The 27,138-nt window shown below is 43.0% G+C and overlaps 2 protein-coding genes across 7 annotated transcripts in view; one reads left to right on the plus strand and one right to left on the minus strand.

The window, feature by feature from the left end:
* The first annotated feature begins 3,519 nt into the window (after positions 1-3,519).
* On the plus strand, positions 3,520-10,251 carry MKRN2OS (MKRN2 opposite strand). The gene is made up of 4 exons (XM_038565617.1): positions 3,520-3,809; positions 7,326-7,375; positions 8,827-8,989; positions 9,788-10,251. Exons 1-4 carry the CDS (start codon positions 3,592-3,594, stop codon positions 10,026-10,028), a joined length of 672 nt encoding a protein of 223 aa, XP_038421545.1. The 5' UTR covers positions 3,520-3,591; the 3' UTR covers positions 10,029-10,251.
* TSEN2 (tRNA splicing endonuclease subunit 2) overlaps positions 8,976-27,138 on the minus strand; it is a 58,376-nt gene continuing 40,213 nt past the window's right edge. For 3 of the 6 annotated variants that reach the window (XM_038565615.1, XM_038565614.1, XM_038565616.1), the window contains exon 12: positions 25,779-26,611. In XM_038565615.1, the coding sequence (XP_038421543.1) occupies positions 26,552-26,611 (60 nt within the window). In that variant the 3' untranslated portion in view covers positions 25,779-26,551. Of the gene's footprint in view, positions 9,111-18,913; positions 19,049-21,411; positions 22,645-25,778; positions 26,612-27,138 lie in introns of those variants that run through there. The other 3 variants (XR_005374566.1, XR_005374567.1, XR_005374568.1) reach the window with 3 other exon arrangements.

The following is a 27,138-nucleotide window of genomic DNA, read 5'->3' on the forward strand; positions in this document are numbered from 1 at the left end:
GGACTACAGGGTTTTTATTTATCCTCTTCTACATTACATTTGCACCTTTTTCACACTTAAAATTTTCCTTCTGAGCTTCAACTAGAATAAAAAGTGCAAGTGGGTTGAAATCCAGCTAATATGTCTAGGAGTTCATTAAGTGACATTAGGCTAAAACAGATATGAAACCAACTGGGCACTTTCTGAGTATGTCAGAGATGTCCTCATTATCTTGACATGTGCATAAAGAGTCAGGCATATAGCCAATCCTTCCAGTATGCCTGTGCCACAGTGTAAGAGTTGAGGGGAAGTGTCTCCATATACTATTATTCCAGATAATGTATGAAAACAACATGATAGACTTAGAATATCATCACTGTACCCATGCCAGTGAATGAATGGATCTCTAAGCACTGAGAATAATGGGGCCTAACATAAAAAAAGAGTGAGGAGCAGATCTGATGTACCTCTGATGAGAGAACATGTTACCACTCACAGTCTTGCCAAGAGGATTGGATCTAAGTCTGATCCAGACTTAGATCGGATCTAAGTCTCTGGGTCCAGCTGCAAATTTAAAGGATGTACAGAGGGCACAGCAGTGTGTTGAACTGAACCCCGAGTAAGCAGATAGCAACAGACTGTGGGAGATGCTACAGGTCCAATGATTTGGATGCTTCATAGATATAAGAAAAATTAAGGGAAGGAAAAGGAGACAGAACTTAAAATACACAACAAAAGTGTTTAAATGAGCAAGATTAAACCATAGTATCTACGGATGCACACTTGGATGATGAAACCAAAATAAAGCACAAGGAATGATTACTCGAGTGGGATAGGGGTCACTTTTGGAGGAAGAAGAGGGATGAACATAAGAGGGGCCTCTGAGATGGCTAGGAAAATTTTCGTTCTTGACTTGAGTGATACTTACAAGGGGTTCACAGTAAAATAATTCACTAAACCATACATTTGTTTTATGTAATCATCTGTATCTATGTTTTATTTTTACCATAAGAAGATTTTTAGGAATAGAGAAAATAAGGTTAAAAAAAGGATTTAAGATGCCTGTGTTTTATTTTTTTTATTTACTTAAGATTTTATTTATTTATTCATGGGAAACACAGAGAGAGGCAGAGACATAGGCAGAGGAAGAAGCAAGCTTCCCGTGGGGAGCCTGTTGTGGGACTCGATCCCAGGACCCTGGAATCATGCCCTGAACCAAAGGCAGATGCTCAACCACTGAGCCACCCAGGTGCCCCTTTTAAATGTTTTTAAATTTAGTTTTAAGTAATCTCTACACCCAACACAGGGCTCAAACTCACAACCCCAAGATCAAGGGTCATAGGCTGTACCAACTGAGCCAGCTAGGTGGCTGAAGATGCCTGTGTGTGTGTGTGTGTGTGTGTGTGTGTTTTAATAAAAGAGAATGCTAGTGTATTAAAAATGTTTATCAAGGCATGATGCCTCACTTCCTTTTCATAAGATTAAAAATGCCTCTGGGGCGCACCTAGTGGCTCAGTGGTTGAGCATCTGCCTTTGGCTCAGGTCGTGATCCCAGGACCCTGGGATCAAGTCCCACATCAGACTCCCTGCGGGGAGCCTGCTTCTCCTTCTGCCTGTGTCTCTGCCTCTCTCTCTGTGTTTCTCATGAATAGATCAATAAAATCTTAAAAAACAAAACAAAACCCATACCTCTTGGTATTGGTGTCACGAAGATGAATATATTCTCAGTTGAAAATAACTTGGGTCACTCAAATAATCAAACAATAGCTGCGTGGTTTATATTAATAATGAACAATCTCAGACCTTGGTTACCCAGGCTGGGCATTTAGCTATAGCCTGTCTGCCTTTACTGTAACAGAAGAAGGTGGTTGAAATGATTTCTAAGGTTTTTTCTAGTTCTATGAGTCTGATGATCATTTTCTTTTCTTTTCTTTTTTAAAGATTTTATTTATCAATTCACAAGAGACACACACAGAGAGAGGCAGAGACACAGGCAGAGGGAGAAGCAGGCTCCACGTAGTGGGACCGACGTGGGACTCAATCCAGGGACTCCAGGATGACGCCCTAAGCTGAAGGCAGCACTAAACCACTGAGCCACCTGGGCTGCCCTGATGATCATTTTCATATTAATACTTAACACACATTTTTCTATATTTCACCACACTGTAATTTATTTAAATGCATGCTGTGAAACACTTTTCTGAAGTAATTATACCTGCCATGATACCCACAGGTCTTCCCGTTACTCTTGGCTTTCTCTGGAACTATAGGCATCAATAGGGGATTAGTTAAATAAAGCATGCATGGTACAGGGGTGCCTGTCTGGCTCAGTCAAAAGCACATATAAGGGACGCAGTGGTTGAGTGTTTGCCTTTGGCTCAGGGCGTGATCCCAGGGTCCTGGGATTAAGTCCCACATCAGGCTCCCCATGGGGAATCTGCTTCTCCCTCTGCCTATGTCTCTGCCTCTTTCTGTGTCTCTCTCATGAATAAATAAATAAAATCTTAAAAAGAAACGTATACAACTCTTGATTTCAGGGTTGTGAGTTTGAGCCCCATGTTGAGTGTCGTGATTACTTAAAAAAAAAAAAAAAGTGTGGTGCAACCAAACTGTGGATTCCTAGGCAATCATCTGAAAGGATGAGCTGGACCTATAGTCCTAATATTGTAGAAAAATTTCCAAGATGAGAGAAATAAACACATTTCAAACCAGTAAATGGTGATTTCAGTTTACTGATACCACGACACTGGGATTTGAAAAATTATGTGGAAATATTCATTTACCTTACCATTAGTTTTCTCAGGGAACAGGATTTGGTGAGTGGGAAAATTTTATGGAGGAACTGGGGACATGACTTTTTTTTCTGACCTTTTTTGCAGTTTCTGAAAATTATTTTAAAATTGAGCATGTAGTGAAAAGTCCAGTTTGATGAATTTCCACAAACTGAATACTCTAATACACTCAACCCCTTGATAATAAATCAGAGCAGCCCCAGACCACAGAAACTGCCTCCTGCGCTCTCCCTCCCACCCTCACCTAGAGCAACCACTATCCTTATTTCTAACTGTGTTGTTAATTTTTTATGAGCAACATTACTTCTGCAATATGAAACATCAAAAGAAAATAGCCTCCAAGGATTTCATGTATTTATCCAACAACAAAACAACATTACCTATTCTAGAAACACAGAAATAAATGTGGGTCCTAACTTCAAGAAGTTCACAGACTAATGACTAATCAAATATCAGAACCCTAGTAAAAGCAGGAATCCACTCCTGCCAGTACAAGGCAACACTCAAGGAAGCGAAGGAAGGTTTCATAGAAAAGTAGTGCTTAAAGGATGAGTAGGAGCTGTGTGTTGGTGGTTGCAAAGTGTGGAAGGCTGGGAAGAAACTTTGTAAGGGAGCACAGATGAAAACTAGCTCTTTAAAACACCAGTTTATGGGGCGGTCTGGTTACTGGTTAATCCTCTTGGGTTTGGCTTCTGAAGCCTGTCAATCAGAATGACATCATTGTTGATCAGGTTACTCGGGAGGTGTACATTTGCTAGCCAGGGAAAGAGGAAAAGGAAGTCTTGGGAAACGGCTCCTGGTTGCCCAGGATAGGAAAACCATGCAGCGTATAGAGGCTGGAAAGCCATTAATTAAATTCAACCACTGTAAGAAATACATCTACAGCTTCAGTGTGCCCCAGTGCTGCCCCCTTTGCCAGCAGGTCATGGGCTCGAGGAAGCTGGAGGAAGCACCTGTCAGCATCTGCAATCCGTTTACCAACGGGCATCAAGAAAAATGTTCATTCCTCCTTAGACCAACTCAAGGGACGTTTCTTAGGTACAGTGTTTTTCTGAGTGTTATATTAAGTGATTCTGTAAACTTTTCCTTCTGTGTTGTAGCCACTAAAACTTTTTCTTTAAAGATTTATTTATTTTAGAGAGAGAGAGAGAGAGAGAGTGCGCGAGCGCAGGTTGGGGGGTGGACGGCTGCGGGGAGGGACAGAGGGAGAAGGAAAGAGAGAATTTCCAGCAGACTCCCTGCCGAGCCGCAGAGCCCATTGCGGGGCAGACCGGCAGACACAGCCCCATGAGATCCCATGACTCTGAGTGGAAACCAAGAATTGGACGCTTAGCCCATCAAGCTACCCAGACACCCCGAAAACTTTTTCTAATGTGTGCTACACAGTGTGAGGTTTGGTGGATAATCTTGCCAGTGTTTGGGCATTAAATCCTAAAATGTAGGTCTCTTTATTTCATAAAGATAGATGGTGTACGTACTTTCCTAGAGTGAGAAGTGCAAGACTATATGAATAAGGGAAGGTCAAACCTGCTTATACAATCTTAAGAGAGGAAAACTGATAGCTTGGAGATTTTTTTTACCTATAAATTTTGTGCTAAGAGGCTAACTGGGAAAATGACCCAGTAGTTACTCTAATCAAAATAATTTCTTTACTGCGAGTTAGTCTGTAACTTCTGTGACAAAGAGGTACAATGTACAAAGCCTGAAGAAAGACTATGTATAGACTATTCTGCATGGGGATGAATTAAATTGCAGACCAGAGGGGGTCTACCTCAGTTGTGGATACCACCTGACTTTAAGAAAGATTTCAGTAATCAAAAGAAAGGACTGTGCCTCCTGTGGAGTTTACAAATGGAATTAGAAGTGGCCCAGTGTGAGCCAGGTGTGAGAGCATGGGACACTACGGAATGATGGCATGTGCTTTAGGAAGTATGGTCATAAGCATCATTGTGACCTAGTGCTGAGACCTCCTGGCCTCTTTGAAATCTACCCTCTCAATTCCCATGTACCCTCAAGAGCACTGGTTTGGAATAAGACAATTGGAGTTGTCTATTCACTTCTCTGCTTACTAACTTCCTTAATTGATTTTCTTCCTGTCTTTACATGGGTGAAATGAACCAAAGTGTGCAGGGTACCTCATGCCTGACCCTCCCTGGATGACGCAGGGTGCAGAGAGAACAGTGCCACAAAGCCCCCAATTCCTCTCCCAGTTCAGCTCCAGCCCATCCAGAGTCTCTGTTCCTCATCTGCAAAATGAGGGTACTGCTGACCTTGCAGTGTGGTGAGGTTCAGTGGTAAGGGAGAAAAACCTGGCCCAGGCACCAGTCATGATGTTGAGCCAACATTGTCCTTTCCATCCTATTCTTATACTCAGTTCAGAACGTAACTGGCAGAAACTTTATTTCTCTCATATGAATGATGAAGCCCAAAATGTTTGGTAAGAGCCCTTCATTCATACTGACTTGGAGTATTACCTGCTGGATCCCAAAAGCTTTTGAATGAAGTGATTAAAATTCAGAATTTATTCCCCATAACTTTGGTTCATTCAACAATCCTTACTTAGCAGCTCTGTGTGAGAAATGCTAGGGATGTCACTGTGATGGAGCCACAGCCCTGCTCTCTAGAACATGATAGGCTTTCAGGTTGTCCCCTAATAAGCATTTATTTATTCTATGATGTGGTAGCAATACTGATGGGCCTGGCCTTGTGTGGTGATGTTGAAACAGGTTGTATGCCCTGGCATCCTCCCATCCCCTTAGGCCGGGATCTGCAGAACCCTAAGTAGTCCCCTGCCCACCAGACCTTCTGAGGCCAAATTCCAGACTGTTCCTTTCCCTTTCATCCAAATTCCAAAACCTCAGGACGGACTCCCACAACTCACCTTGAGACAGTTTCACCTACTTTGTAAGAGAGAACCTGCAATAACCCAAAGGAATCACTGAGGTTCTCATCAAACTGGGTTAAGATCTCTTAGGGCTGCCACATAGGGTTGTGTAGGTTGTGGACTGCATAAAGCTGCCTGGCCAAGGTGGTTTTGGGGTCTTGAAACTCAGTCTGCACTACACTTGCCAAGCCAAACACTCTGGGCAGAACTGCATCTGCAGGAAGAAGGGGCACTTTTTCTTAACTTATACAAAGGTGTTGTATGGGACAGGAATGGCCCTGATGCTATGACATGTTTCTGTGACATTCTATATTTTGCTCCCTAGGAGCACTTAGCTATTAAAAACTTGTTAAACTAAGTCTTCTGCGGAAATGAGCAAACTCCAAGAGGGTACAGACTCGTCAGTCTTATTTCCTGTTGTGCCACTAGCCCTTCACTTCAAAGGCCCACAGTTTATACCCCAGTAAACATCTGTGCAGGACTGGGAAACCAATGAAGGACAGGGGGAGGGAAGGAACACCTGGGATTCAGGCAGGAGACAAAGTGCAGTGTTGTGCTCAGCAGTGATCTTTGGGTAGATCACACAGTAAGTGCAGTGTTGCACAGTCAGACCCGTAGTTTTGCTCAGTTTCATTCTCAGCCTCTGAACCCATGGGGTCTCAAAACACTCAGAGTGGCTGCAACAAGATGGCCAGGGGGATCACACTGAAGGTGGGACTGCTGTTTGTGTTCTTGGTCATTTTAAAGCTTGGAACTGCTTGCTTTCATGAGGAACCTGCAGTATGATGAAGGAGCTTCATCCTTTAATGATTACCTCTGATTTATTCGACATCTGTATGTGGCAGGCACTCAACAGGCATTTTATTCGTCCAACCAGCTTGCTGGTGGGGGTGGGGGTGGGGGTGGTGTTTATGATGTTCCCATTTTACAGATGAGGAAACTGAGATTAGAGAGAAAAAATGACTCGCTAGGAAGTGATGGCCTGGAATTGTATATGAAGGTTAAATCATATGGAGTCACAGATTTATTTATTTTATTTTTTATTTTTAAAAGATTTTATTTATTTATTCATGAGAGACACAGAAAGAGAGGCAGAGACACAGGCAGAGGGAGAAGCAGGCTCCTATGCGGGGAACCCTAGGACGTAGGACTCCATCCCAGGTCTCCAGGATCACGCCCTGGGCTGAAGGTGGCGCTAAACCGCTGAGCCACCCAGGCTGCCCAAGGAGTCACAGATTTAATGAACGGTCTCAGGTAAAGAGTAATTTCAGGAAACAAGGGCTGTCTAGGAAAAGTGGGTGTGGCAGCGGGCTACAAAGACCAAAAGACACAACTTTAGTTTTGATGGTAGAGGTCCACTGAGATGCACTCAGGATCCTTTCCCCAGTCAGCCTGATGAACAGGCTGTAACCTCACCTATAAGAAGGAAAGAATGAGGAGCTCCTTCAACAACTGACCTTCAGGTGTGCCCCTCTGCTGGGGAGCCGAGAGTTAAGCTGACTCTATGCTCCAGCAAGGCTGGCCTCCCAGCACACACGACTTTTTGAAATGGCAGGGGACGGAGAAGGGGGGCAAGAAAATCCAGGTAGGGGATCAGGGGAGTATTTTCTACCTCAAAGGTACTCTTGGCTCAACCAGTTTTTGGTTTGGACTCTTCACGTTTCTTTCAGGGAGTATGATGGAAGGTCTGATCTTCACGTTGGAATAACCAACACAAATGGTGAGTGCACTGTCACTGCCTTTTCTCTCTCTCTCTCTTTTTTTTTTTTTTTTAAGTGAAAAAGTCCCCACAATACCTAGTTAGGGGAGAGTGGTGTTTCCAGAGAAAAAGTGATGATGACAACATTTATTTAGGGAATTCCTCTTTTCCCTGGGTTCTCCTACCACACTAAATGGTGGGCAATGCTACTCTGCAAAAGAGAAATACTTGACAGCAACTTAGCACTGATAATACTAAGTATTTCAAAGCTCTTTAATGTTTTCTCAGCCAAGAGTATCGCAGGTCTGATTTCTTTTCTTTTTTTTTTTTTTAAGGTTTTATTTATTTATTCATGAGAGATACAGAAAGAGAGGCAGAGACACAGGCAGAGGGAGAAGCAGGCTTCCCTGCAGGGAGCCCGATGAGCGACTCAATCCCAGGACCCCGGGATCATGCCCTGAGTCTAAAGGTAGACTCTCAACTACTGAGCTACCCAGGCGTCCTGTTTTGTTGGGTTTTTAAGAAATGAACAAACAGAAGTCTGGAGAGGTTGTAGTATCCATGATTTCTTGTGTTGGAACCAGAATCTGGACCCAGCCCACTGCCACTGGGGTCTCTAGGGACTGCGCAGGGGTCTCAGGAGATATATCAGAGGATAGAGCACCTGAGCATGTGGTGGGGCCCACTGTTGTACACTTTAAAAAAAAGTGTACATTTAAACAAAGCAGTTCCTTTAGCCACAGTTAGCTCTGAGGGTACAGCCTGGAAGCCCCGAAACCAGAACATTTGGTCTGCAGGCAGAGGGCCTGGCACCCCAGTCACAGGGAGGTGTGGGCCTGGGGGTTAGAGCAAGGCTGGGCAGGGGGAGGCTGTGATCACAGGCCTCCCAGGTGAAGTCTGAATTCGGCCTTTCTGTATCCACTCAAGGCAGGAGAAACTGACTAGTGAACAGAAACCCAGGACTAGGTTTTTGGACTCACATTTACCCACATGAGTTGTCAAATTTATGACCCATTATCTCAGTGGAAATTACTGCTGATTTAAGGAAACAAGATAGACCCACTTGTACCCAGAAAACTTTTGGAGAGGATGATCCTTGGCTCAATTATTGTCTCCATTTCCCGGGGGCAACTTCATGGTGCTAAAGAGCAGGGGGAGCAAGAACTGGGCTTCCCTGAAAGAAATGATTTACTGAGGGCAGGGAAGGCAGGGGCTCCAATACCCCTGACCCTTCCAGACTCTAGGCAAGACTCCATCTAAATCTGTCAGGTGAGTGGCTGCCTCCCCTGCTTGATCCTGGAGGGGAGTCCAGGGCCTCTCGTGATCTCTTAATGTTTGACAGTAATCAGAACGTACAATCTGGAGAACTTTATGTAAAGTTACTACAGTGGCTACTCTCATTTTCTGACCTCCTCTTATCACAGAGGTGCATTTTCCATTAAACTTCAGCATGACTCTAGTTTTCGTTGCAGGAATTGTGTATAATTACACCATGTACGGTGTCCAGCGAGATGAAGCAGGATGGGAGCAGAGTGTGAGCATCCCATTACTGCAGCCTGGCATGTTTGGACTGATGGATCAGTGGGACAAGTACCTGGAAGACTTCTCCAGCACCGGGGCCTGGCTGCCCCAGAGGTATGGGGCTGCAGAGACTACCTGTTCCTTGGCCTTCGTTCACCACACGGGTGTGACCCCAGCTCAGAGCACTCTTAAGCCGTGTTTAGTTCATATTGATCCTGTACCAAGATGGTAGTACCTGTAACAAAGTTGAAACAGGGGTTGAATTACTTTGGGTTTTCTGCAGAGGTGAGCCAGAAAATATTTACACAACAGAGTCACAGTATTTTAAGAACTGAACTGAAAGGACAGCTTACTACTCTAGCTATTTGATTAGATATTTTTACATACTTAACATTTAATATGTACAGCAAAGGCCATATTATATTCCCTTAAAATTTTTAAAAGATGTTTAAAATGTAAAAATACCTAACATTTTTTTTTGATTTAGCAATTTTGAAATTTCTCAATTTCTTGCTTCCTCAACACTTTTGATATATAGTATACTTGTGGACCTAATCATTTTGAGGCTTCCTTACAATAGGTTTAGACACTGGGATACCCTAAAACTTAGAAATGGAATTCCATTTCTAGAATGTCAGTTCCCCCTGTTGGCAGTTTCTGTACAACTTGTCACGGCTCTGAATGTCTAGGCGAGTCCACTCCTATCCTACTTAAGTCGCAGATAGAAATAGCCCAAGCTGCCAAGTATCCCTTAGAACCTGCACCCCTGGGAGATCCGTCGTCAAGGGGGCCGGCATAGCCAATGTGCTAAGAGCCCGATTTCAACTCTGCAAGTCCCTTGGCAGCTTGATGGCCTGTGCTCGAGCAGTTTTAAGCATAAGCCTTCCCTTCTCAACATCCTTGTTTTGTAAGGTATCAAGAAGACCATCACAACTGCTACAGTTACACCCTCACATTCATTAACTGCATTCTGACCACAGAAGGCAAGCAGCAACTGGACAAAGGTGAGTTCACAGAGAAGTATGTAGTTCCAAGGACCAGGAAGGCCTCCAAGTACATCACACTCTACCGGGCGATAGAGGAGCGTGGCTTCTACGTGACCGACCACCCTGATGAAGAGACCAACTCTCCTGAGGGGAGTGGTTTGTGTTGAGTGAAGGACAGCATCTTTAGTGGCTACAAGGGATTTCTACGTGTGTTCAGTTGTGGTTAAACACAGTGTTAACAGCTTTCTTTTAAGCATATTTCTATTTACTGCAGCATAAGTATTTATGGAATTAATAAAAATTGCCCTGGGTTTTAAAACTTATATGCATTACAACTAAATTATCCTCATAATGGTTTAGTTTTTAAAAACTGAGGTTCCTTGTTACAGCATAAAGTGGCAGCATCAAAAAAAAAAAAAGTGGCAGCATCTTTTATTCACAGAACAATGAAAATTATTCCTATAATTAAAGTCGAACAAATTCACCTTTCCATGTGAACCCAGAAAGTGGGGATTTGTAGAAAGGTGAGAGAAACACTATTTATTTAGATTTTATTTATTTATTTGAGAGAGAAAGGAGAGAGACAGGGAGGGAGAGGGAGAAGCTGACTCCCTGCTGAGCACAGAGCCAGATGTGGGGCTGGAGCCCAGGACCCTGAGATCAGGACCTGAGCCCAAGGCAGACATTCAACCTACTGAGCCACCTAGGCGCCCCACCATGTGCTTTTTAAATAAAAACAATCAGGGGAATTCATAAATTGTGTCTCAAGGGTGCCTGAGTGGCTCATTCGGTTAAGTGTCTGCCTTGGGCTCGGGTCATGCTCTCAGGGTCCTGGGCTCTAGCCCTACATCAGGCTCCCTGGTCAGTGAGGAGCTGGCTTCTCCCACTGCCTCTGCCTCTGCCCCTGCCCCTGCCCCCATCTTGTATGCTCTCTCTCAAATAAATATCTAAAAAAATCTAAAAAATAAAAGGCACATTGTAACCTTTTGACAGTAATAGTGAAAGAAGGAAAAAAGAAAAGATGTGAGGGAGGGAGGAAGGGAAAGAAAAAGAAAAAGAAAGAAAGAAAGTCAGTAAGTTTCAGAATCTAAGTTAGGAAATGGGCTCCACTTCCTTTCTGAGACTATATGCAAAGTGGATGGCAATTCCTTAAGTTAATCTGCTTCCATCTCATTTTACCTGACCTGACTTGAGGAGCCTGGGGTGTTGAGTTGACCAAGGCTAAGTACATCCCCTGCCTACTGTATTTGTTTATTTTTTAAACTATTTATTTAATTTCTACAGCCAGCACGGGGCTCAAACTCATAACTCTGAGATCAAGAGCTGCATGCTCTTCTGACTGAGCCAGCCTGCGCCCCTGCCCTGGATACTTTATTTATTTATTTATTTATTTTTATGAAACAAAGTATTCTTATTGGTGTTCAATTTATCAACATACAGAATAACACCCAGTGCTCATCCCGTCAAGTGCCCCCCTCAGTGCCCATCACCCATTCACCGCCACCCCCCTCCCTCCTCCCCTTCCACCACCCCTAGTTCGTTTCCCAGTTAGGAGTCTTTATGTTCTGTCTCCCTTTCTGATATTTCCCACACATTTCTTCTCCCTTCCCTTATATTCCCTTTCACTATTATTTATATTCCCCAAATGAATAAGAACATATGTTTGTCCTCCGATTGACTTCACTCAGCATAATACCTTCCAGTTCCATCTATGTTGAAGCAAATGGTGGGTATTTGTCATTTCTAATGGCTGAGTAATATTCCATTGTATACATAAACCACATCTTCTTTATCCATTCATCTTTCGATGGACACCGAGGCTCCTTCCACAATTTGGCTATTGTGGACATTGCTGCTAGAAACATCGGGGTGCAGGTGTCCCGGCGTTTCATTGCATCTGTATCTTTGGGGTAAATCCCCAACAGTGCAACTGCTGGGTCGTAGGGCAGGTCTATTTTTAACTCTTTGAGGAACCTCCACAGTTTTCCAGAGTGGCTGCACCAGTTCACATTCCCACCAACAGTGTAAGAGGGTTCCCTTTTCTCCGCATCATTTTCCCCATTCTCACTGGTGTGAGGTGGTATCTCATTGTGGTTTTGATTTGTATTTCCCTGATGGCAAGTGATGCAGAGCATTTTCTTATGTGCATGTTGGCCATGTCTATGTCTTCCTCTGTGAGATTTCTCTTCATGTCTTTTGCCCATTTCATGATTGGATTGTTTGTTTCTTTGCTGTTGAGTTTAATAAGTTCTTTATAGATCTTGGAAACTAGCCCTTTATCTGATATGTCATTTGCAAATATCTTCTCCCATTCTGTAGGTTGTCTTTTAGTTTTGTTGACTGTATCCTTTGCTGTGCAAAAGCTTCTTATCCTGATGAAGTCCCAATAGTTCATTTTTGCTTTTGTTTCTTTTGCCTTCGTGGATGTATCTTGCAAGAAGTTACTGTGGCTGAGTTCACAAAGGGTGTTGCCTGTGTTCTCCTCTAGGATTTTGATGGACTCTTGTCTCACATTTAGATCTTTCATCCATTTTGAGTTTATCTTTGTGTATGGTGAAAGAGAGCGGTCTAGTTTCATTCTTCTGCATGTGGATGTCCAATTTTCCCAGCACCATCTATTGAAGAGACTGTCTTTCTTCCAGTGGATAGTCTTTCCTCCTTTATCGAATATTAGTTGGCCATAAAGTTCAGGGTCCACTTCTGAGCACAGAGTGCTCTGGGCTCTCTATTCTGTTCCATTGATCTATGTGTCTGTTTTTGTGCCAGTACCACACTGTCTTGATGACCACAGCTTTGTAGTACAACCTGAAATCTGGCATTGTGATGCCCCCAGATATGGTTTTCTTTTTTAAAATTCCCCTGGCTATTCGGGGTCTTTTCTGATTCCACAGAAATCTTAAAATAATTTGTTCTAACTCTCTGAAGAAAGTCCATGGTATTTTGATAGGGATTGCATTAAACGTGTAAATTGCCCTGGGTAACATTGACATTTTCACAATATTAATTCTGCCAATCCATGAGCATGGCAATATTTTTCCATCTCTTTGTGTCATCCTCAGTTTCTTTTAGAAGTGTTCTATAGTTTTTAGGGTATAGATCCTTTACCTCTTTGGTTAGGTTTATTCCTAGGTATCTTATGCTTTTGGGTGCGATTGTAAATGGGATTGACTCCTTAATTTCTCTTTCTTCAGTCTCATTGTTAGTGTATAGAAATGCCACTGATTTCTGGGCATTGATTTTGTATCCTGCCACGCTACCAAATTGCTGTATGAGTTCTAGCAATCTTGGGGTGGAGGCTTTTGGGTTTTCTATGTAGAGTATCATGTCATCGGCAAAGAGGGAGAGTTTGACTTCTCCTTTGCCAATTTGAATAACTTTAATGTCTTTTTGTTGTCTGATTGCTGAGGCTAGGACTTCCAGTACTATGTTGAATAGCAGTGGTGAGAGTGGACATCCCTGTCTTGTTCCTGATCTTAGGGGAAAGGCTCCCAGTGCTTCCCCATTGAGAATGATATTTGCTGTGGGCTTTTCGTAGATGGCTTTTAAGATGTCGAGGAATGTTCCCTCTATCCCTACACTCTGAAGAGTTTTGATCAGGAATGGATGCTGTATTTTGTCAAATGCTTTCTCTGCATCTAATGAGAGGATCATATGGTTCTTGGTTTTTCTCTTTCTGATATGATGAATCACACTGATTGTTTTACGAGTGTTGAACCAGCCTTGTGTCCCGGGGATAAATCCTACTTGGTTATGGTGAATAATTTTCTTAAAGTGCTGTTGGATCCTATTGGCTAGTATCTTGTTGAGAATTTTTGCATCCATGTTCATCAGGGATATTGGTCTGTAATTCTCCTTTTTGGTGGGGTCTTTGTCTGGTTTTGGAATTAAGGTGATGCTGGCCTCATAGAACGAATTTGAAAGTACTCCATCTCTTTCTATCTTTCCAAACAGCTTTAGTAGAATAGGTATGGTTTCTTCTTTAAATGTTTGATAGAATTCCCCTGGGAAGCCATCTGGCCCTGGACTCTTGTGTCTTGGGAGGTTTTTGATGACTGCTTCAATTTCCTCCCTGGTTATTGGCCTGTTCAGGTTTTCTGTTTCTTCCTGTTCCAGTTTTGGTAGTTTGTGGCTTTCCAGGAATGCATCCATTTCTTCTAGATTGCCTAATTTATTGGCGTATAGCTGTTCATAATATGTTTTTAAAATCGTTTGTATTTCCTTGGTGTTGGTAGTGATCTCTCCTTTCTCATTCATGATTTTATTAATGTGAGTCTTCTCTCTCTTCTTTTTAATAAGGCTGGCTAATGGCTGACTTATTAATTCTTTCAAAGAACCAACTCCTGGTTCTGTTGATCTGTTCCACAGTTCTTCTGGTCTCGATTTCGTTGAGTTCTGCTCGAATCTTTATTAACTCTCTTCTTCTGCTGGGTATAGGATCTATTTGCTGTTTTTTCTCTAGCTCCTTTATGTGTAAGGTTAGCTTTTGTATTTGAGTTCTTTCCAGTTTTTGAATGGATGCTTGTATTGTATTTCCCCCTCAGGACTGCTTTTGCTGCATCCCAAAGATTTTGAATGGTTGTATCTTCATTCTCATTAGTTTCCATGAATCTTTTTAATTCTTCCTTAATTTCCTGGTTGACCCTTTCATCTTTTAGCAGGATGGTCCTTAACCTCCACATGTTTGAGGTCCTTCCAAACTTCTTGTTGTGATTTAGTTCTAATTTCAAGGCATTATGGTCTGAGAATATGCAGGGGACGATCCCAATCTTTTGGTATCGGTTCAGACCCGATTTGTGACCCAGTATGTGGTCTATTCTGGAGAAAGTTCCATGTGCACTTGAGAAGAATGTGTATTCAGTTGAGTTTGGATGTAAAGTTCTGTAGATATCTGTGAAATCCATCTGGTCCAGTGTATCATTTAAAGCTCTCGTTTCTTTGGAGATGTTGTGCTTAGAAGACCTACCGACTATAGAAAGAGCTAGATTGAAGTCACCAAGTATAAGTGTATTAATATCTAAGTATTTCTTCACTTTGGTTATTAATTGATATATTTGGCAGCTCCCACATTCGGGGCATATATATTGAGGATTGTTAAGTCCTCTTGTTGGATAGATCCTTTAAGTATGATATAGTGTCCCTCTTCATCTCTCACTACAGTCTTCGGGGTAAATTTTAGTTTATCTGATATAAGGATGGCTACCCCTGCTTTCTTTTGAGGACCATTAGAATGATAAATGGTTCTCCAACCTTTTATTTTCAGGCTGTAGGTGTCCTTCTGTCTAAAATGAGTCTCTTGTAGACAGCAAATAGATGGGTCCTGCTTTTTTATCCAGTCTGAAACCCTGCGCCTTTTGATGGGGTCACTAAGCCCGTTCACGTTCAGAGTTACTAGAAAGATCTGAGTTTAGTGTCATCATATCTATTCAGTACTTGTTTTTGTGGATTGTTCCACTGAACTTCTTCTTAAAGGGGAATTTTAAGAGTCCCCCTTAAAATTTCTTGCAGAGCTGGTTTGGAGGTCACCTATTCTTTTAGTTGCTGCCTGTCTTGGAAGCTCTTTATCTCTCCTTCCATTTTGAATGAGAGCCTTGCTGGATAAAGTATTCTTGGTTGCATGTTCTTCTCATTTAGGACCCTGAATATATCCTGCCAGCCCTTTCTGGCCTGCCAGGTCTCTGTGGAGAGGTCTGCTGTTACCCTAATATTCCTCCCCATAAAAGTCAGGGATTTCTTGTCTCTTGCTGCTTTAAGGATCTTCTCTTTATCTTTGGAATTTGCAAGCTTAACTATTAAATGTCGAGGTGTTGAACGGTTTTTATTGATTTTAGGGGGGGATCTCTCTATTTCCTGGATCTGAATGCCTGTTTCCCTTCCCAGGTTAGGAAAGTTTTCAGCTATGATTTGTTCAAATACATATTCTGGCCCTCTGTCCCTTTCAGTGCCCTCAGGAACCCCAATTAAATGTAGGTTTTTCTTCCTCAGGCTGTCGTTTATTTCCCTTAATCTATCTTCATGGTCTTTTGTCTCTTTTTTCCTCAGTTTCCCTCTTTGCCATCAACTTGTCTTCTATGTCACTCACTCGTTCTTCCACCTCGTTAACCCTCGTCGTTAGGACTTCTAGTTTGGATTGCATCTCATTCAATTGATTTTTATTTCTGCCTGATTGGATCTAAATTCTGCAGTCATGAAGTCTCTTGAGTCCTTTATGCTTTTTTCTAGAGCCACCAGTAGCTGTATAATAGTGCTTCTGAATTGGCTTTCTGACATTGAATTGTAATCCAGATTTTGTAACTGTGTGGGAGAGAGGACTGTTTCTGATTCTTTCTTTTGAGGTGAGGTTTTCCTTCTAGTCATTTTGCTCAGTGCAGAGTGGCCAAAAACAAGTTGTATTGGGAAAAGGAGAAAAAGAGAGAGAGAAAAAAGGAAAGAAAAGAGAAAAAAAGAAAAAAGGAAGAAAAAAGGAAAAAAGAGAAGAAAAAAAGAAAAAGAAAGAAAGGAAAAAAAGGGGTGGGGGAAGCAAACAAATCAAAAAGCAAAAACAAATAAACACAAACAAACAAACAAACAAAAAAACCACGGGGGGGTATCTTCTGATTCTGTGTACTTTAAGTCCCTTGGCTTCCCCTGGAAGTTGTCAGTCAGTCTAGCTGGTCTTCTGGGGGAGGGGCCGGTTGTGCTGATTTTCAGGTGTTAGCACTTGGGGGAGCTGCTGTGCCCCTGCCTGGTGCAGGGCTCAGTGGGGGTTGTTTACCCCGTGAGGCCGCAGGAGGAACAACCGCAGTGGCGGGGCCAGCTCTGGAGCCCTGGAGTCAGCCCCCGCAGTAGCTCCGGAGCTCTCCGTCTGCAGGGCCTGGAGGCTCCGGGGCGGGGCCGCTGATCTGCCTCAGCTCGGGGCAGGAGCGTCCTCGCTGTCCTGGGCCCTCCCGGCCTCTGCCTGTCCCGGGGGAGGCCGGATCCTGGGCTGTGTCCCGGCGCCCTGTGCTCCGGGGCCTGCGCTGTTGGATTCGCGCTCCCGGCCCCCTCCGCGGAGCCGCCCCCGAGCCCCCCCGAGCTGCTCCGGGTCCCGCCGTGCGCGCTGCAGCCCTTAGGGAGCTCGGCGCACTCTCCCGGGGCGCAGGTGTCTGTTAGTGTCCCCCGGAGCCCGAGGGCATCCCCGCCCTCCTGGGTCCTGCTCCCACTCCCCACGAGCCCCTTTCCGCCCGGGAAGGTCGGTGCAGCTCCTGCTCCTCCGGGACGGGGCTCTCCTGTCCTGGGGACACTCGCCCCGGCCTCAGCCCGGCTCCTCGCGGGGCCCCTCCCCCTTGGAGGCCTTTCGTTTCTTTATTTCTTTTTCCCCGTCTTCCTACCTTGATAGAAGCGCGAACTCTTCTCACTGTAGCGTTCCAGCTGTTCTCTCTTTAAATCTCAGGCCGAATTCGTAGATTTTCAGGATGATTTGAAGGTTATCTAGGTAATTTGGTGGGGACAGGTGATTTGGGGACCCTACTCTTCAGCCATCTTGCCCCCGTGGCTACTTTAAATGCAGAATTCAGTAAGAACACAATGAAAGGTCGACTTCTTTCTTTAATATCTTCAGGGGGAGGAAGGGGACAACTGGGATGAGTAATTATAAAGAAATGAGGTGGCTTTTAACAACCACATCAGAATTTGTATATCCAAATGATCACTGAGCTTTAAATAGCCAAAGAGCAAAACATTTCATCATTCCTCTCTGGAAACTGCCTCCAGAATTCACTTTGTTTTTGCCCAAATGTGATATACTAGCATACCTAATCTTACTCCCCAGCTATGGCACCACATAAATGAGGTCTAATTTCAAAAACCGAATCCATCTTGAAGGAACCAATAATTCATTAATTTATTCATAAAAGACACTTAGAAGACTTGCTACAGACTCTTAAAGCCTGTTTCCAAAGAAACATTTGGGTAACATTTCAGCACTTGGTAACTTCAGTGGAAAAAAAGATACATGGCATCTAATCTGTTTGCATCTATAAGTTCAGGTACTTTAAAGAAAAAGGAAACTTCCCACCCAGACTATGATACCACTCTAAACAGAATCATGACTACTATTCTGTGGTGTTCAAGAAATCATAAAGATATCACAGGGTAAAGATGAAAAAATGCTGAGTTTGGGGAATATTCCAATTTGTCCCTATTCTCTTAACACACTATTTTAGGACTCTACTTTTCCTGTCTAGTTTAAAAAAAATTATTTAAATTCAATTTGCCAACATATATATACAACATCCAGTGCTCATCTCAACCTAATTGTTTACCCCATTATTGATAATCAGAGCAGCTGCATTTAATGAGTATCATCAAGGATTCCACACTTGAATAAACTTCTTAATCTTTCTTCCCTTTTAATCCTTAAGACCACCTTGTGAGGTAGGTACTAGCAATGTGCCCATTTTACAGAAGAAAAGGGACACTGAGGAAATGACTTGCCCAAAGTCACACAGTGGGAACATCAGAGATCAGACCTAGGTTTGACAGCAGGGGCCCTGCCCTTAACCCCTGGGCCACCTGGCAACCTGAAAGCAACCAATGGTACCTGGGATGTGCTGCAAGTGGGTCACTGATTTGCCATCATCAGAGAAGATAAAGGAGAAAATAAAGATTTTGCTTGCATTGCCATTCAAATATGGAAAGGAAATAATGTCATAAAACTCAGATAAAATAAAACTGGTTAATATCAGAAACGTCAATTTCATGCTTTCTCAGGGTTATACCCCTTGATTTTCAAACAAACCTTTGATGGTCCCCAGCCCCTAAGGCTGGGGGTGACAACAGCAGTATTCAGGCTATTTCTTCTTTCACATCAGGAGGCTACAGATTTCCCTCTCCTAAAATTCACAGTACCACCCTACAAACTCTAACCCACACTGAAATAACACCAATAGATGGCAATGTTGCTCAGTTTTGCAGAATTATGACCCTAGCAGCCTCCCATTAAGTTTCTTTCATCATACCAGCTAAATGCTAACTGAAGGATGAGGAGATTCAGCATTGGCACCAGCTTGTGAGGTAGAAGGGTTCTCCCTGCAACCCCCAGAACGCGCCTCTTCAGCTCATCTTCTGGTGTAGCCCACGTGCCTCTTCAGCTCATCTTCTGGTGTAGCCCTGGGCACCGTCTAGTCCTTACCAACACTCACGCAATGACAGCCTGCTGGGCTCCTTTGCACTGCAAGGTCACAAAGTTTGCCTCAATGTTACCACTTTGAAAGTCTATAATGATCCACCCAAAGCATCTTCCCAAAGCCTTTAGAGCATGCATGAAATACTCTTACCACCAGGAAAAACCAGTAAACATTACTTACACACACACACAGACACACACACACAATGGCCTATCTGGCTCCCTTTGCACAGGAGGTACTTTACTACCTCAACTCTCCCCATCTCTAGGGCGGTCTTCACTACTTCACCTCAAACTATTTTTCTGTCACCTCCCTTTCCTCCACTGTGTCACCAACCAGGGCATAAACGTTGGCTTTGCGTTTCCTAGAGAAAACAATTATGGCAGTGCTTACACTTTTGGTTTCTCTGAAAGAAAAAAAGTATACCTGCTGTGTGCCAGACTTTCATGGGTCATTTCATTTGCAAAACACACTCAGCAGGTAGTATTTATCCCCATTCCACAGGTGAGCAAACTAAGATTCAGAGGCAGGGCTCCCCAGGTCACCACTGTTTCCCTAGTGAGGACTTGAAATTTGGACTCAGGTTTTTCTGATTCTACTTTTTCTACTTTATCAGATTCTACTTTTGCCACTTTAAAGTTAGAAGAGGGGCAATGGGGTTGCTGTCAGTTAAGCATCTGACTCTTGATTGTGGTTCAGGTCATCATCTCAGGGTTGTGGGATTGAGCCCCATGTTGAGCTCTGTGCTCAGCAGGGGGTTTGCTTCTCTCTCACCACCACCACCCACTTCTAAAATAAATTTTTTAAGAAGGATTTTATTTATTTGACAGTGAGAGAGAGAGAGAGAGCACAAGTAGGGGGAGCAGCAGAGGGAGAGGGAGAAGCAGGCTCTCTGCTAAGCAGGGAGCCCAACACAGGACTCCATCCCAGGATCCTGGGATCATGACCTGAGCCCAAGGCAGACACTCAACCAGCTGAGCCACCCAGGTGCTCAATAAATAAATCTTAAAAAATAAATAAGTTAGGAATAAGAATATCTACCTGTGTAATATTCTTTCTGAAAATGTAAAGATTCTAAAATCTTAAATCTGGGCAGCCCGGGTGGCTCAGCTGTTTAGTGCCACCTTCAATCCAGGACATGATTCTGGAGACCCGGGATCTGGCCCCGCTGCATGGAGCCTGCTTCTCCCTCTGCCTGTGTCTCTACCTGTGTGTGTGTATGTGTGTCTCATGAATAAATAAAATCTGTAAAAAAATAAAATAAAATAAAAAATAAAATCTTAAATCCTTGCAACCTTTCACCTAAAAAAATAGTGAATTATTTTTTTAATGAATTACTTTGAAATAAAATATACTTAGTTTTAAGTATATATATATATATATATATATATATATATTAGTTTAACAGTTTTACAAGTGTGCTTTTTCATATGTATTCCTAAGGCATCTCTGTATCTCATAAAATAGCAGAAAGACTAAGTTTTTTTCAGCTCATATATAAGAAAGCAAAGATGTAAAATAAACTGAGGGGTTTATTTTTTATTTTTAAAGATTTATTTTAGAGAGACACACAGTGATAGCACAAGTGGGGGATGGGCATAGGGAGAGAAACTCAAGCAGACTCCCTGCTGAGTGCAGAGCCCCATAAGGGGCTAGATCCCACAACCCATGAGATCACAACCTGAGCCAAAATCAAGAGTTGGACGCCTAACAGACTGAGCTACCCAGGTGCCCCAAATTGAGGGGTTTAAATATCTCTCCATTTTAGAAATGGACTATAGAAGCTAACATTCATGTAATCATATTTTTTAAAATTCTGAATTCAGTTGGTAAAATCATAAATGGGAGGGGGGTAGTAGGGAAAAGATACCTCATTTCTTTTTAACCCAAGTACTCTATGAGAAGGGGAAAACTAAGTTAAAAATCACATTCAAGTAAATAGTAACTTAAAGTGAAAATACTTTAATAATAAGGGCAAAAAAAACCCCAACCAAAATAAAAATTTTATTCCACAAATAACAATGATTTTTCAGACTTGTAGACTATGCTCAAAAATGAAGCAAAGCCTAACCAGTCCCACCCTGGTAAACCTGCTTAAAACCATTTCCCATTCTTGTTGGTTTAATCCCTGTCAGATGTAACATTATTAATTGATTACTTTCTAGAACTGAATCTCCTTATAGGAGAATTTAGTATAGTAGAGGCACAGATGTCACTATTTCTCCTGTTTGGGAACGAGAGAAAACATCAGCCTCTATGAAGCTCAGAGAATCAACATAAAATAATCAATTGTACAAATAACTATTTAAACAGATGAGAGTAGGTATGGTGATTTTTTTTTAAAGACTTTATTTATTCATGAGAAACACAGAGAAGAGAGAGAAGCAGAGAGACAGGCAGAGGGAGAAGCAGGCTCCACGCAGGGAGCCTGATGCGGAACTCGATCCTGGGTCTCCAGGATCACACCCTGGGCTGAAGGCGGCACTAAACTGCTGAGCCACCTGGGCTGCCCGGTATGGTGGTTTTTATGACATGAATGCTTCCTCTTGCCCCCTGAGATGAATCAGAATAGCTGGAAAGGACTGAAAAGTCTATCACAAGCCAGGCACTGTGCTAATAAGCATCCTGTAAGGGCCAAACCACTTAATCCTCCAGCAAACCTCTGGGCACCATATTATTTTTTACTTTTGTTTCCATCGAGGTGAGATTCTTACTACATAAACCCATCTTAAAGCAAAATATTCAGGGGCATTTAGTATATTCAGAATTGTGCAACCACCACCGCTCTGAAACATTACCCCTAAAGGAGACTCTGTACCCACTCAGCAGTTGCTTCCGAGTCTTCCTTCCCCCTGGCTCCTGGTACCCACCAATCTGTGTTCTCTATGGATTTACCTATTCTGGATATATGCCTGGAATCAAACAATATGTGGCATTTTATGTCTGGCTTCTTTTGCTTGGCATGTAGCCGGGATTCATCCATGCTGCATGTGCCAGCACTTCCTTCCTTTTTATAGCTGAATGGTATTCCATTGTATATGTATGCTGATAACATTAATTCCATTTTCTAGATGAGGAAACAGGTTAAGATACCACAGCTAGTAAGTGGGAGTTGGGATGCAAACCTGTGTCTGACTCTAAACCAAGGAGGCCTTAGCCATCCTGTCCTCCAGCCAAGGCCAATGAAAGAGACCAAGCAATTGCTGAAACTTGATTCCAAAACCAGAGTCTCACTGACAGTTTAAAAATCCTGAAAACTATAAGCCACCTGAGGAGGTGGTGCCTTAAAGGCTGTGCACGTGTGCAATGCAGAACCATCTATCGGTGCCCCACTGCGGCCAGAGCTGGGCCCACACCTCCCAAGGGTGACTGTCCAGTTCTAGCCTCGGTTCTTCAGAAGGTAGGATGAAGGTAATGCAGCTCTGTGATGACAGAAAAGCCCCTCCGGCACACAGAAGACCCTTGGTGAAGGTCCTCTCAGCTCTCCTACTTTCTGTGCACAAACAATGCCTGCATGTTATTGGATGGGCCTAACTTCCACAAACGCATTTCATTCTCAGCCCAGACTTAGCTCTGAGTATAAATAAATTGACACTGTGTCTTCTTGGTCTTTTGCCAGTCTGGTGGGTTTGAGTCACTCCTGGGAAGAGAGGGGAAACTCCGTCACATGTCAAGTGCTTTTTGAGTTCTACTCCTTTATCCACACAATGATGTAATTATTATCAGTAACCCAATTTTAGAGATAGGAAAATTGAAGCTTAAACGGACAATTGCCCAAGGTCACGTAACCACTGAAAGGCAGAGCTGAGATTTGACTGGTTCCTTTCTAGAAGGCTCATTCCATTACCTAGACTTTAATAAAATTATCTCTGGGGAGACCAATTAAAAGTTAAGAACCACACAATGCTCCCAGGTTTGCAAGTGGGATCCACAGATGGTCCTCACAGAATCTGTGAACCTACTGAAGACCTATGTAAGAATCATATACATGAACATGTTCCTGGTGGGGACCTCAGGTTGCACCCCAAACCTGAGGCGGGGGGAGCACCACCCAGGTGTACCAGCAAATACCTGGCCCTGCCTGGTGTCCTGGTCTTTTTTTTAAAGTTTACTTTTATAGAGTGAATGGCATGGGGTAGGGGGATGGGAGGTAGGGTGAGGGGTGGGCAGAGGGAGAGGGATCCTTAAGCAGACTCCACACTGAGTGCAGGGCTTGATCCCATGACCCTGAGATCATGGCCTGAGCCAAAACCAAGAGTCTGATGCTTAATGGACTGTGCCACCATGGTGCTCCCAGCCTTCCTAACCTTTACTCAGACAGGCCCTAACAGGGCTGTATTTCTGATTTCACATGCTTTTCTAGGCTGGTGTCACTTTAGCTGTGGAGATCATGTAAAGGCTGAACACAGGATCAAGAGCTCTCGAGTCAAGTCTTCCACTTGCACTTTGTGGTGGTGCTGTGTTGGCCACGTCTGAGACTCAAACCTTTGTCCTGTGGAGGGGTCCCATTATTTGAAGTCAAAAGTCTATTGTAGGATAAGTAAGAACACAGGTGTCTGCCCCATCTTAACCCCCACTATCTGAATATATACTCTAAGAATTTGCAAAAAAAGTGGTACTCCGTATTGGCTATCTAAAATAAAAAATAAGGAGTCTGTGAAGTCTGCAGCAAAATCACCTAAGTTATGTCTGGACCACACAACATGCCATGGTTTAAGCTGACTGCCTAATGCTTGTGCTAGATGTGTTGCACACTGTCACGACATTTCCCCCACTTTATTATGTAAAAGTGTCTCCCATAGGAGTGGAAAAGCCCATGAAGAAAGTAGGGGAGTTTTAAAGTTCTAGGAAATTCCTTAAAAAAAAAAAAAAGTGATAATGTATTGAGAAAGGTGATCATATAAAAGATACAATCTTGGCTAAGCATATGTTCCCTTTTTGTGTGTATGGTTTTTTGCACTGGTGACAAAATATAACCTGCAAAAAAGTGCTGGTTCCACAGTTTCATGGTATTCTTGAGTGTGGCATGCTACTTTATAAAGCCAGTGAAATTCTTGTATGATGGGTGCATAGCCAGTCCACGTGATGCCACTAAGCACAGGATGGTATAGTGTGCAGCTTAGATGCCTTTGGAAAGCTGGAAAATGATGGAGGGAGGAGGATGTGGTGAAGAATTCCAGTTTTAAAGTAAGCTTGGAAGGTTCAGGATTTAAGACCCATGTAAAACACTTTGAAGAAAGAGTGAAACAACTTCTGTTCTCACTGAAGTGGCAGCAGCTTCCCCATTGAACCACAGCCTGAGGTGGTTTTATCACAGACCAAACTTCTAGTCTTGCTGAACCTGAGCATTTTTTTTTTTTAAGATTTATATTTATTTGAGAGAGAAAGAGAAATAGAGCAAGCAAGCACACAGAGGGAGAAGCAGCAGATTCCTGCTGAGCAGGGAGCCCAACACGGGGCTTGATCCCAGGACCCCGGGATCATGACCTAAGCCAAAGGCAGCCAATTAACTGACCGAGCCACCCAGGCACCCCGAACCTGAGCTTTAAAAAAAACCCCAAACACACACACACACACACACACACACACACACACACACACCCATCTGTTACCTTTATTTCAGAAGGTAAGAAAAAAGTTCTAGGACATAATGCATCTAAAGCTAAGCTAATACTGCTTTTAGTTGGTAACTGAGGCTTATGTCAACCAAAACCTTTGGCGATACATCATTCTAGAACCCCAGGGCCCTTGGGTAATGCTGAAGAGTGCATGGCTTGCTACATGATGCTCAGACTGTGTATATGAAGGAAAATATTTCATACAAGGCCTTTCTAAAGATGATGCTTTTGGACATCCTTCTAGAGCTTTCAGTTAGCAATAATATCTGTGCAGTCTTATGGCTTTTCTACATCTTTATTTTAGCCTTTACATGAAGGAAGTCACCATAACCTTGAAGGCACATTAGCTGATGATAAGGTATGTGATGTGAAGGGCTCCAAGGAGGACGGTACTTTGATGAAGGATTCATGGAAGAATTTTTTTTTTTTTTTTTTTTTTAACCATCAAGGTATATATGCACTGATCAGGCTTGGGGAGAGAAGTGTAACCACCAATGACAAATGAAACGGGGAAAAGATACGGCTCCTGAAATTTTTGTTGACTTTCAGGGTTTTAAGAAAGTGATGCTTCAAAGCAAAGTCTTTTACTTTGCTAAGGAGCCTGGAGAAAGCAAAGCCTGGTAGTAAAAACATTGAACTAAAGAGCAAAAGGAGTTAGTACTAAGAAGCAGTAATGGATGGTCATTATTGGTCTGGGGCAGGGGTACGACCTCCCCTATTTGAATGCCAAATCTTTAAAATGTAGACCATGCAGGTATATGAGGATTCTGTTGCGAGAGCAGGATCATGGTGTGAACAGAGGCACCGCATGAACACACACAACTATAAGCAGAATCTCGGGCTGCTGGGAGCCACAGGACCACGTGTCAGAGGAATGCACACAGATACCCGTCTCCTAGTCATCTCTTAGCTTCCAGCTCTTACCTTCCACTTTTGGGGTATTCAGTACCAAGGAGAAGACTGTCTGCCAGTGTCCTGAATTTGGACACTGGATGAATCTCAGACATTTGTCTCCCTCACACCATCACTGGCATCCCCCCTACTTATCTGCCCCTCCATCACTGCCACTTCCCAAACCTTCACTGGTATGCAAGCAAATTGAAAAAGGCTTGGTTAATTGTGTTTTACTAAATGCTAATTGAATTATGTATCTTCATACATTATTTCACTACATTTTTTTATTTTGTAACAAGTTCAGTGAGGCAAGATGCAATTTTTATCTAATACTGTACAATATTGTTGTGTACAATACACAAACATGTCCATCAGTGAGTTTACTGAAAGTTAAAGATTAGGTTTTAAAGGCTTTCTGACATGGAAATCCTTGATAGACATTAAACGAATTTTTAAGTGTTTGAGTAATTGGTTCAAGTTCTTAGATACGAGGAGACACATTATTTGTTCCATTTAACATAATGGATCGATGGGGTCTTACAAATCCCCAAGTCTCCTCTCTGACACACTCTCAGGAACAGACTGGAGGTGAGTAACAAAAGATGCATGCACATAAAAGTGTTTGGGAAACTGTACCGTGCCACACGAATGTAAACTACTGCCATTTTCAGGTAAAATTGGAGAGTAACAGGATTTCCCTGTTGCTGGAAGAATCCTCTTGTGACTCATCTAGTCCAACCTTCATACTGGAATGGATGAGGACAGAGGTCCATAGACGAGAAGCTCGGGATCAGTCAGAGTCAGTGACTGACCCAAGGACGGATTCTGAAGGCCAGCACAGGGCTTTTTTGTCTCCTGGGTAATTTTATCTTATAAAATACTAATCACTTTTTGGTGCTGGGAGTGGCATGCCCTTTAAAAGTTTTCAATTATCAGACAGCTATAGAAGAGGACTCTTTACCTCACACTGAACTTGGCTTACTGTAGGAGACTCAATAGTATTTGCTGGTAAATCATAGTTCTGAGGTTGGACTGTTAAAGTTCATCTTGGTCACTCCTCTCTCTTGAAGAAACCCAGCGGCTTAGAATCACCTCCTGTAACCAACGAAAATAAAAAGGTGATTAAAAGTTTCAAAAACAGAAATGAAAGAACATGCTAGGCATGTGAGATCACAGCAATGTTTCACAGAGAATTGTCTATATAATGAGGACACCTGCTCCCATTCCTTGTCACTGAAACACCAGGGGGAAAGGTGAAGGCAGCAATAGACACCTCACATGCAAATACTGTCTACCATAATCACACCAGATTTTATTTTTAAAGATTTTTTAAGATTTTATTTATTTATTCATGAGAGACACAGATAGAGAGAAAGAGAGAGGCAGAGACATAGGCAGAGGGAGAAACAGGCTCCACACAGGAAACCTGACCCGGGACTAGATCCCAGGTCTCCAGGATCACGCCCTGGGCTGAAGGCGGCGCTAAACCACTGACTCACCTGGGCTGCCCTGACACCAGATTTTAAAATCTAAACGTGCCTTTGCATTGGTATTCCACTAGCAGGTTTCAGGAACAGGAGTACCAGTGTGAAAGCTAGCATTTAACATCAGATCCAGGTCTG

Source organism: Canis lupus, chromosome 20 (genome assembly GCF_011100685.1).
Source record: "Canis lupus familiaris isolate Mischka breed German Shepherd chromosome 20, alternate assembly UU_Cfam_GSD_1.0, whole genome shotgun sequence".
Classification (NCBI taxonomy): domain Eukaryota; kingdom Metazoa; phylum Chordata; class Mammalia; order Carnivora; family Canidae; genus Canis; species Canis lupus.